General features: G+C 38.7%; 1 protein-coding gene across 6 annotated transcripts in view; it reads left to right on the top strand.

The window, feature by feature from the left end:
* SFXN5 (sideroflexin 5) overlaps nucleotides 1-11991 on the top strand; it is a 107000-nt gene that overhangs the window by 31222 nt on the left and 63787 nt on the right. For all 6 annotated transcript variants that reach the window (XM_025049214.1, XM_006905169.3, XM_025049229.1 and 3 more), the window contains exons 4-6: nucleotides 3014-3040; nucleotides 3562-3616; nucleotides 5569-5594. In XM_025049214.1, coding sequence (XP_024904982.1) covers nucleotides 3014-3040; nucleotides 3562-3616; nucleotides 5569-5594 — 108 coding nt within the window. The remainder of the gene's footprint in view (nucleotides 1-3013; nucleotides 3041-3561; nucleotides 3617-5568; nucleotides 5595-11991) is intronic.

Below are 11991 nucleotides of genomic sequence, written 5' to 3'. Positions count from 1 at the left end.
AACTTCTGCCTTTGCTGGTGAGCCTACATGTGCTGACTCTCCATTGCTGCTCCCTGGGTAGAGGCAGAGGAGGCAGTCTTTGAACCTAAGCGACACAGATACTGTCCTGGATTACAAGTGCTGCTTGGCTGAACTTCGGCAGGAGGGGAGGAATAGGTACTGGTGAGGAGCATCAGTTACCAGACTGCAAGAAGGTTCTGGGCCCTCAGAATGATGTCAATCCTCCTCTTCCTCTTGTGCCTAAGACCTGGCAATCACCTTGGCCAGACTGGACTTCAGTCTCCTCCAGGGGGCCCCTGAAGAGCAGGGAGCCTGGGTGCCCATGTCCATCCTACCACCAGGCCCCTGGGTCCCTGGCTGAGTCACTTAGTCTCTCTGAGATGAGTTAGTTACCTTGTCTGAAAATAATCTACCCACCTCACAGGCATGCTGCAGGAATAAGACAATAGGGGTGAAGTTACTTTAAAAAATAATTACATTAGCATTAATACGTTGGCTAGGTGAAGGGTCATGGGAGGGAGGGAGCAATTGAGGGGATCATTTTATGATCTAGATAGATGCCTAACCAATGTATTATATACTTGAAACTAAATTTTAAAAAAAGATGAAAAAAGAAAAAAATAATAATTACATGCTTTAAAATATTGCTTATTTGAATGACTGTATCTCTATTTTAGGCATTTATAGAGCATGTTCTATGGGCCAAGTATTTTAGATATGCATATCTCATTTAAACCTCTGTATTAGTCAGGGTAAGCTAAGTGCTTACAACCCCCAGATTTCAGGGACTTCTACAGTCAGGTGTATTTCTCACTCAGGTCAGAGTCCAGTGCAGCTCAAGGACTTGGCGCGTGCCACTGTTTAGGGACCAAGTTCCTTCCACCTCACAGCTTTACTGTCTCCTAGGGCCTCACTGTCCTCCACTAGATTCTCTGTGGAAGGCTTTGGGGCCAGGCCTGGAAGTAGAAACCATCATTTCCTCCCACAGTCCATTAGCCAGCACCTAGTCACATGAGCGGCTGGCCTGACTGTGGGGGAGGCGGGGAAGTGTAGGTTTAGCTGTATGCCCAAAGGGAAATGCAAGCTGCTGGGGAGCACCAAGTATAGTCTCTGCCCCACCCTTTTAACAGCCCGTTTTACCGATGGAAAAACTGAGGCACAGAGGCATTGTAATTTGCCCAGGGCCACACCACCAACAAGCAATTTGAACATAGACCTGCCTGGTTCTAACACCTGCTTTTTATACTGTCCTTCAGTGTCTTAGACCCATGTTTTCTGCCCAAGCTGTTCATCAGAACCATGGAGAATTTTTTAAAAGAATTGCGTGAAGAAATCTTAAGTTTTTTTTAAATAAAAATTTTAATTTTAGAATAACTTTAGATTTGCTGTGTGCACAGTGCTGTGGGAAATGCTAGGGAACAGTGTGGAAAGGCTAGCCTCTGCCTCTGAGGAACTGAACTGGGAATCCACAGGGTGAGGGATTCATACTCCAGAAATAGGAGGTTCTGATTTGGGGTGGAGAGAGTGAGGTATCACGAGTCTGTGCACAGTCCTGGGGTCACACACACACACCTAATACAGTGCTGGGATTTGGGGGATGCACTTCAGGAAGATACCTTCTGAGCAAAGAAGGGTCGGCCTTTTATAATTTTGTGTGTGTGTGTCTTTGCTATATGCTCATTTATCTCCAAATGATCCTGCATTTGGTTTTTCTTTCTTTAGTCCCTTCTGTTCCCCAATTATTATTATTTTTAAATCTACTGCTTCCAATCCTTCCTGGAATAGCAGACAATCAAATATGTTTGAAATGTATCTAAAATAAGAGTAATTAGGCTGTGAATTAAGGCTTGGGGGACTCTGCTGTGAGTAAAATGCATAAACTTTAATATATCAATTTTATAACTTCTATTTTTGCTACCCAGTAGCCTTCTGTAGCCTAATTTACATTCCAGACAATACATCGCCACTTAAATGAAGCATAAGTGAACTTTTCTATTATAAAACTTTAAACATCAACTCCTAGCCACATCTTCCCTCTCACCTCCTATCCTTCTTGCGCCGTTAAAAATGCATTGGCTTCTGATTTGCCCACAATGTAAATTTTTATTTACCATGTTTTTTTTTTTTTTAAATTTTAAAAGGCCTATTTTATCATATTTTAACATTTCTTAAATGGGATGAGTCTTTTTATTGATGCTGGTCTTGGCATTATGTCATCGTTTTTTTTCTTAGTGGCACATAACAGTGTGTCTTGAGATGAATGATGCTTTAGATTCAATGAAATACAGTACTTATATATCATTTGAAGGAATCGACAGACTGTTCTGTTTCTCCAGCCTGTCCCCCACACTGTGCTGGAAGAAGACAGTTTCACCACTCGTTTGAAAGCAACTTTCTCCTCCCTACAACCCACTTACAATAACAACTATAGGAATAATAATATCTACAACAACAACCAGTGATAAAGCACTTACTATGTGCCCAGCACTACTCCAGGCACTTTTCATATACCTCAACAACTTTAGAGGCACAGCTATTATCCCCATTCTAAAAACGAGGAAATTGAGGCTCAGAGGCAGAAGGGAGAAAACCAGGAATCCAGGCAGTCGGTTTAGCTCTGAAAAAAATCATGTTATGCTGTCTCTAGTGATTCTAGTGATTGTGGGAGACAGTTGAAGGACCTTCATTTAAATCAGGGCTTCTTACTTGGCTGTACCTTAGAATCAGCTAGGAAGCTTTAGAAAAATGCTTGAAGAATTCTTCGAGTAATGTCACAGCAGCCAGAGTTGAGAACCTTTGGTTTAAATGATCTGCATTTAATGTCCTGGGGTGTCTCTGATGACATACCCTCCAGAGTAGCTGCCAGACCTGGGGTAACCAGGACAGCCTGAGCCTCTTATGCCTTTTGGAGCTGGATCTCTAGGTTAGAAAATGTGACTTTGAGACCTTAAATTGATGTGTGCTTTATTTATTATTTTATTTTTTCATTTTTTTCTCTTGCCCTTCCTTCCAGCTCTGGAGTGCACAGAAAATCAAGCAGGTAATCCAATTTGGTCTTCCTTTCTTTCCCTCCTTCGTGTTCTCCTGGACCCTGCCCTGCCCTGTCCTGGGTGATCTTTGGCCGCTGTGTGCCCAGCCTCTCCTTTCCCCTTTGTCTCTGGCTGCCTCGCCCATTCCTTCTCCCTCAGCACCCAGAGCCTGAGTTTCTGAATACTAGAGCTCAGGACAGCTCCCCTTTCCCTGGGACCCCTGAGCCCCTTCCCTATAGCTCCTTCCATGCAATCCTTATAGCCAGGTGTGGGGGTTCAGAGGGCCTGCAAGGTAGACACAGTCCCTCCCTCCCCTGCTTTCAGTTTGAGCATTAGTCAGGGGATAAGTGCTGTGTGGGGCCCATGTTTTGGTTGTCTTTTGCCCTGAATGGTAGGAAAAGACTGACTAGCCAGAGGCCAGATTCAGCCACTGGTCATCTGAGTCGTCCTGGGAGAGCTCTCTTTTCTGCTTCTCTCTCTCCCCCGTCCCTCTCCTACTGTCACCCTGTGCTCTGTTCCCGGCTCTTGCCAGGCTATTCTACACCCGGACACCAATGAGAAGATCTTCATGCCATTTAGAATGTCAGGTAAGCCCCTGGGACCTTCTGCTTCTGCCCAACTTGAGCCAGTTACTATGGTCACAGCTCTTGGAACGTCCAGATGTGCTGGCCTGAGGAGGGGATGGAGCCTGTTACACACATGGCCACACTTGCATCTGCATGTTTACCTTGGCTCAACTGGGCAAACTCTGGCCAGGCCTCAGAATTACTTGTGGAGCTTTTAGTCAATGATTTGTGTCTGCCTTTTCTGAGCCGCTAGGGTGGAGTGGAGGCCTCTGCAGGTCACTGCCTGTGCTCCCGCCCCCAGGTTACACACCATTCACTTAGTAGCTGCGTCAGGGGTTACAGTTGCTATGGGCAAGCCCTGCCTTCTGGGAGTCACTCCTCTCCCACCTGTGCACTTTGCACTTTCCTTCCAGGCCCTGCTCCCTGCTCAGCCCTTTCAGGCAGTTAATCCCCAGAGTAACTCCCTCGTCTTGGATCCTGCTATAATCTGCTCTTCAGATTATCTGCCTTTCATTTGCCCTAGTGAGCACATGGGGATGGCAAAGTCCCATTCTGTGGAGACCAGTTGGCAGAGGGGAGAGTGAGAGAGTGGGTGTAAGATCCCTGCTCCAAGGAAAACCCCACCCTGTGGTCACTAGTGGGACAGTTCTGTACATATGAGCTTACTGGCCTAGAAAGCGCTTGTATACACACTGGCTGGGCTGGCATGGTTATCCTGAGGGACCATAGGCCTTGCCTAGAGTCATATAGCAGAGGTCAAATGCACACCTGTGCTGATGCCTCCTCCATGCTGTTTCTCAGTGCAATGGGGTGGACTACCCCCAAGTTACAAGGTAGGTAAGAGGACTCCTGGCTGCTACCTTGAGAAGTCCTCAGGCAGCTGGAGAAAGGGTTTCTACCAGTGAGTGTTCTCAGTCAGGTAGGTCAGCCAGGGTCCCCATCCCCAGAGAAACTGATCTCATAGAGGTGAGAGAATAAATAACCACACGCCATCTTTGTGCAAACTGGGCAGTTAGTGCCCAGCAACCCCCTTGCTTTGCCATGAGGAGCTCCAAGGCAGTGAAGGCTCCCAGCATCTTGTAGCCACGACTGTGGATGCTCCCCAGTCCCTGATAGGCCATAGCAGCCTCTCGCCCTGAGCCTGGCTTCCCTTGTAATTCTCCAAACTTTGGACCTCTCTCCAGAGGATGAGGGTAGAAGAGTGATGGCTCACGGGCATGCACAATTACACACCCTCGGACGTGAACCTCAGATAAGCGTGATTTGCAGTTGCCATATGTTAGAGGTTGGAGACAGGAGGCTGCCCATTGACAGTTGTGGGGATGGCAGAGGGAGACTCGCCATAGGGTGGGGGCCATGAGCAGTGAGGAAGTGGTGCTCAGGGCTGGGCTGCACTTCACGCCAGCTCTGTTCAGCCCCGCTCAGCTCTTCTGAGGATGTCTAGCCAGGGTACTAGAGATTTAAAAAGCTCTGGCACTTAGAGGTACACATCTCAGGTGGAGAAGGAATTTTCTTTCCAGTTATGGTCATGATGCTGGGGAGGTAAGACAAGCTGAGGGAAGAGGAGGACATTCGGGGCCTTTGAAGACATTGTAGTGTGTGTCGTGAGTGTGAGCAGGGGCATTGTGCCTCATGGAGGATATCATGAGAGGACCCCCAAATGTAGAGTGGTGGTGCCCCAGCAGTGGGCAGCCCTGCTTTCAGGAATGAGCCTCTGGGCTTTGGAGGAGAGTGAGAACTGTCTTGTTAAAGAGGAACAGGGAGGGAGGCTGGGGGCCCCAGGAGATCCCTCTGCCTTGAGGAGAGCTAAGCTGGGAGAAGGTCTGGGGAGGCTGGAGGTGCCTCTTGCCCAACTGATCTGAGCCCCTTCATCGGAGCCACTGTCAAGACCAAGCCCAGAAGTCTCTTTCGGTATCTTACCTGAGAGGTGGGTGGGATTCTAAGACCTGACTCTTTGCTCTCTCCTCTCACAGGTTACATTCCTTTTGGGACGCCAATTGTAAGTATTACCTTCAAAGGATTTTCTTCTCTAAAAAAATTTTTTTCATGTATAGCTTTATATCATTGTTCATATGTATTTGACTGAGTCGTTGATTTAGGATAAATTCCTGGAGAGAAATTAGTGGATAAAATAGTATATATTTCTTTTTAATTCTCTTGATGTGTATTGTCAAACTTCTTTTCATAGAGGGTGTGCCAATGTCACCCAACACAGAACCTCCAAGTGCCTTCTTCCCTGTACATTTTCCATCCCAACTATTGTCATTAAGACAAGTTGGTTTGGTTACAGGGAAGTTTTCCCCAAAATCTTGGGAAGTCAGAAAGTAAGAGTGATTTCTGAAAACTGAGATTTAAAATTAGTTCAGAAAGCTTTTTTTTTTTTTTCTTTTTTTGCTCAGTTTTGGAATCAGGGTTACGTTTATGCTTAAAATTTTTTTTACTGGAGTAAAACAAACGTACAGTGAGGTACATTCATCATAAATGTACAGCTGGATAGGTTTTTACAAAGTGAGCTCATCCAAGTAAACATCACTTAGATAAAGATTTAGAGCATCATCACATCTCAGAAGCCTCTCATGTACCCATCTCAGTCACCACTCCCACAGGGAACCACTTTTCTGACTTCTTTCACTATATTCTCATTTGCCTATATTTGAACTTTATATAAATGGAATCATCAGTATGTTCTTTTTTTTGGCCTTTTGGCTTCTTTCACTCAAAATTGTTTGTGAGACCTGTCCATATTGTTACATGTGCTACTAACTGTTTTTTTTTTTTTATTGCTGCATAGTATTCCATTGTTATAACTATACTAAAATTCCTTTATCCATTCTATTATTGGTGAACATTTGGGTTGTTTTCAGTTTGGAGTTCACAACAAATCGTGCTGCTTTGAACATGATTGTAGAAGTCTTCTAGACTGAGTATGTACATACACACATACACACACACATACACACACACACACACATATATATGTATATATTCTCACTTCTCTTGAATTATACCTAGAAGGCTAAAGAGATAAGAACTAAATACAGTGTGTGATCCTAGAATCCTAGCGCAGGAGTATGTATAAAATAGTATTGCAATATCTTATAAAGTTAAACATACACTTAAAATGTGAGCCAGCAATCTAGATTTTAGGTATTTACTTTTAAGAGAATTGAATGCATACAATGATCTATATGTAAATGTTTATTGTAGCTTTTTAAAAATATTAGTTTACAACTGGAAACAGATAAGAATGACCAACAAACATTAAGACCACTGGGTGAAAAACTGGTTGGGAACAAGATATTTGCCTAGTCTCAAAGTTTCTTATATATATTTCATATATATCATTCCTTCTATGTTTATTATTTGGCATCCTCCTATAAATAAGAGACTTTCCTTTTTCCTCTCCCTTTAATGTTTTTTAAAACTATCAGTATGGTCTTGTGTATTTTTTGTGTTCAGTGGGTAATATTTACTTTTATTATTCATTTTTATATACAAATTGTGCCAAATTTGACCAATAGGAAAGCTTTAAAGCAGTTTCTCTGTCCCTTTGGCATGTCTTTCTTATTCTTTAAGTATTTCAATACTTTTCTGGCACAGTATGTGGATATTCTAGATTCATCTTGGAGTTTCTCTCCCCGAGTCCAGGAATCATCCATTTCTCCAAAGATCCGTGGTTCCTTTCAGAGTAGAAGGGTGTTTAGAAACCGAAATCTGGAATCTGGGTGTGCATATTGTTATGAGCACAGTGTCATTGTCGCTAGGCTATCTTAGCAGAGAAAGCTAAGAGATATAACTTTTTAAAAAATCATGAGTTTATACTAATACCTCTAATTCCAATCCAGCAGCTCAGAGTTCTTCCCCTTCTTCCATTTCATATTTATATCTCCCTTCTCCCTGAATGAGAATCCAACAACAGCATATTTATTCACTTACTAAATCTTATACATATAAATAAAAGAGTTTCAGAATTGCTACATCAACACCACTCCCCACAAAATGCATTAAGTGAAGCCTACGATTTCTTTAAAGTTCTTCTTGTCCATTGAATATATCCTACTAAGAGTATACAAAGAACCATGCTCAAAAGTTGTTTGAATTGATTTTTTTTCTTCTGTGTGTTTATGTTATTTATTTGATATACAGTTAGGTTCATTTGTTTCTGTTGTCTTTCAATTTCAGTTGTTTCTACATTGTTATTAATTTATTTGGGGAAATATATAAAGTACCAACATAATTCAAGTCAAAGCTATATAAAAAGACATAATGAAAGTTCTGTTCCCCTCTCTATCCCTTCTACAGTCTTCCTACTCATCTTCTGTAAATAAATAATTTTATTCTTCCTATTTCTTTTGTAAAAATAAACAAATGTAAATATAGTTCCCCTTCTTATATAAAAGGTAACATACTATAGGAAACTTTTGCACAATGTTTTTTCACTTAATGACATATCCTGGAAATCGTGGTATATCAGTTTATAGAGGTCTCCCTTTTCACGGTATATCAGTTTATAGAGATCTTCCTTATTCTTTTTTTAATAGCTACATAGTAGTATACTATATAGAAGTCCCATAATTTATCCAGCTAATTTTCTAAGTATTTATCCAGCTAATTTATCCAGTATTTTGCCAATATGAATAATGCAAGAATGGATAATCTCGTGTATATGTTTTTTGATATTGTCGGAGATGTATTGTGACAATAAATTCCTAGCTTCTATGGAAGGACTAATAAAATAGACATTTCTGGCAACAGTGAGCAAGAAAAGAGTGAGAAGCGGCAAATAATATTAGGAATAAAAAGTACAATAACTATAGGTACAATAAAAGTTTAAAAGATCAGAATACATTGAACAGTCAGAGGTTGTTCTGAAAAAATGGACACATTTCTGGAAAAGTATAGCTTACCAAAAACTACCTAGCAAGATGAAATATAGAATTTGAATAGATTTATAAATAGTAAGAAATTAATTTAGTTGTTTAAAATATATGCACCAAAGAACCAACAAACAAACCAAAAATTACTACTAGGCTCCATGATCTTTGAGATGAGTACACTCAAAGGAGTAGCCAAACTCAATCTTTATAAAACCCCTGAAAGAGAATAAAAATGAGGAAATGTTTCCCAATTCATTTATGAAGTACTTCGAGACCAATACCAAAGAAGTAAGTATAAGAAAGAAAAATTATAGGTCAATGTCACTTGTGAAATTACATATAAATAGTCTAAATGAAATAATAGCAAGTTGAATACAGCAATGCGTTGAAATACATCATAATCAAGTAATTTTTACCAAGAATGTTAATGTTAGAGAATATATTAATATTGTTCATCACATTAACAAATTGAAAAAGAAACATGATAATCTCAGTAGATACAGAAAAATCATTTGATAAAATAAAATAACTCCATTTATAATGAATAAAAAAGAGATGAGATCTAGAAAGAAACTTAATTTGATAGAGTTATTATCCATCAAAAAAAAAAAAAATACCAACCCTATAGCAAGCACTGTTCTTAAAGACAGAGCAGATAAAAGTAAATTCTTAATGTCTGGAACAGGATAAGAATATCTGGTAATACTGCTTCTATATAACATTTTCCTAGGAGACAAGCAAGTAAAACCTGAAAAAATAGCTAGTATTAGGTTGGAAGGGAAGAAACAAAATCAATTTATGAGAACAAGCAAACTGTTGGAACTACTATTTTAAAAGATTTCTGGATATAAGACAAGTATACAAAATAATTGTTGTATGCCTATAAACCTATAACAAACATCTAGAACATGGATTTTTTTTTTGAAAAAAGAAAGCATTTACAATAGCACTTAAAACTATAAGTTACTTGAAAATAAATTAAGGATGTGCAAGACTTTTATGGAAAAACTAATAAAACTTTATTGAAGGACATTGAGAGAGAGATAATAAATGGAGAATTATATCATCTTGGATGGGGATACTCATTTTCATGAAGGTATCAATTTTCTTTGCTCTATCTATATTCAGTATAATTCCAATCAAAATGTTAGCAGGATTTTTCATGGAACGTGACTAGTTCATACTAAAAATTATATGAATAAGTTAAGGGCCAATGACAGTCAAGACAGTTTTCAAGAATAAGGTGGTGGGAGAAAATCATCCTACCAAATAGTATAGGACAGTTTGGTTTTGGTACAGAGATAAGCAAATAGATCAATGGAACAGAATAGAAAGCCTGGGAACATGCTTTCCATGCCCATATGGAAACTTGGTACTTGACAAGGGTGGCATTACAAATCGAAGTGGGGGAAAAGGATGGATCATCTAATAAATGGTGCTAATAGTAAAAAATTGGAAACCACTGAATTATCTACCAACAAGAAAATGGATAAATAAGTCGTGGTTTAGTCATACAATGGAGTACTTATCACAGGAAAGAAAATAATGAACAAGGGCCACGTTTATCAATATGAAGAACTCTCAAAAACAATGTTGAATGAAAAAAAACAGTAGAGTAATAATACGGTTTGTTGTCATTTTAAAAATGTTTTAAAATATGCAAAACAATATTATGTAAAGATTATGGATATATTTTTTTATATATTCATGAAAACATTCATGGAAACAATTACAACAGACCCATAATACTGCTTACTTCTGAAGAGAGCGAGAAGGCAGTGGAATCTAGCAGCATAGGAAGGGCTTCATTTGTATTTGTCATGTTTCGCCTTTTAAAAAGACAAAATTTTTACAGAAATTTGATAAAATGATAAAATGTGCCAATATGTGGATGCTCACTGTATTATCCTCTAGACTTTTAGTATGCTTGAAATATTTCGTTTTATACATGTATTAAAAAATATATTCGTATGTATAAAGAGTATTATTTATTATTCACATCTCTATGTAGTTTTTCTAAAACTATTACATTATTCTTAAGTAGGATGAGAAAGAATTATGTTTCCTACCATAATTGTGTATGTTTAATTTTCTTTCATTTCTTGTTGTCGTAGCTGTATTTATTTCAATGTAGGGGTGTTTGGTGTGTTCATGAGTTTTATGTGTATTTATGTGTATTTATTTTTGTAATCTCTCACACACAGTTACCAAATATCCCTGTTTCATTGAATACTGTTGTCTTAAATTCTCCTTCATCTCATATTATATTTCTATTTCTGTTTTGTTTATTTGCCTTGTAAACCATTGCCTATACCTTTATAAAAGTGACATGTAATTTCTCTGTCATTTTGCGTTACATGTCTCTTATGCACAAAATTTAGCTAAAATCTACTTTTTTTTACCCAGTGTGAGAAACTGTCTTTAGTTTTAATAATAAATGGAATCTATTTGTATTTATCCTGCCACTGGTTATTGTGACAACTTATCCCAGCTATCAATTGGTTTGTTTGTTGGTTTGTGTATCAGCTTTGTTATTATTTCCATTTCTTTTCCTGATTTGTACTAGAGTGATTATTTTTATTGGTACTTTTAGTTTCTTAAGTAGCTTGGTAGGGGAGCATCCTAATGCTCTCTAATTACCATCCACCTGTAATATTTTGCAGAGATGTTTCATTATATTTACCTTTCAAGATCAATAATTGAATAATAAATATGACCTCCCAACCCTACCTACATGGGAAGAGATAGTGAACATACCATTTTACTCAACTCTCTACCAAGTCACTTATATACACCTGCCAAGATGTTAGAATTTCATAAGATTTTTGGATCCTTGCTTAACACCTATATTAAACTTCACAATTATTCAGGCACTGTGTGTGTATGTGTACGTGTGTGTGTCCTATGTTTGGCTAGAGTCCTTCTTTGAATAATATTCAGAGTGTGTGGGCAATACACTTTCTGAGTTCTTGCATATCTGGAATGCCTTTTTTCCCTCTCATACATGAACAATAGTTGGCCCGATTCTCTTTTCCTTTGTAGGTAAATGTCCCCCATCCCCTTGGTATTCTTTGGTATTTTTTTCTCTTTATCTTCAGAGTTCAGAAATATCCTCAGGATTAAAAAATTTTTTTCTCTGTATATTTTATAAAACTATACAAGTAATACATGAATATGTTCTCAGAATTCAAAAATACCAAGAATTTTTTAAAGACTATTTTAAAACTTATACAAGTAATACATGAATATGTTCTCTCAGCTCAGAATTCGAACAATACAAAAAAGGGAAAAGTTTCTCTGACAACCTTCAACCCCAAATCCACTCCCAGAGGTAACCTCTGTTAGAAGTTGAGTGTGAACTTTCAGGCTTTTTTCTATATATTTGTGTGCATATGAATTATCATTTAAATTATTTTTTCATTAAACATATAACAGTATACACATTTATCTACAATTAGCTTATTCCACTTAGCTATTTGCCTACATAAAGATTTGCTTCATTCATTTTCATTTGTTTTT

This window comes from Pteropus alecto, unplaced genomic scaffold, assembly GCF_000325575.1.
Source record: "Pteropus alecto unplaced genomic scaffold, ASM32557v1 scaffold100, whole genome shotgun sequence".
NCBI classification, from domain to species: Eukaryota; Metazoa; Chordata; class Mammalia; order Chiroptera; family Pteropodidae; genus Pteropus; species Pteropus alecto.
Note: the sequence above shows the minus strand (reverse complement) of the source record. Positions and strands in the feature narration are given on the sequence as shown.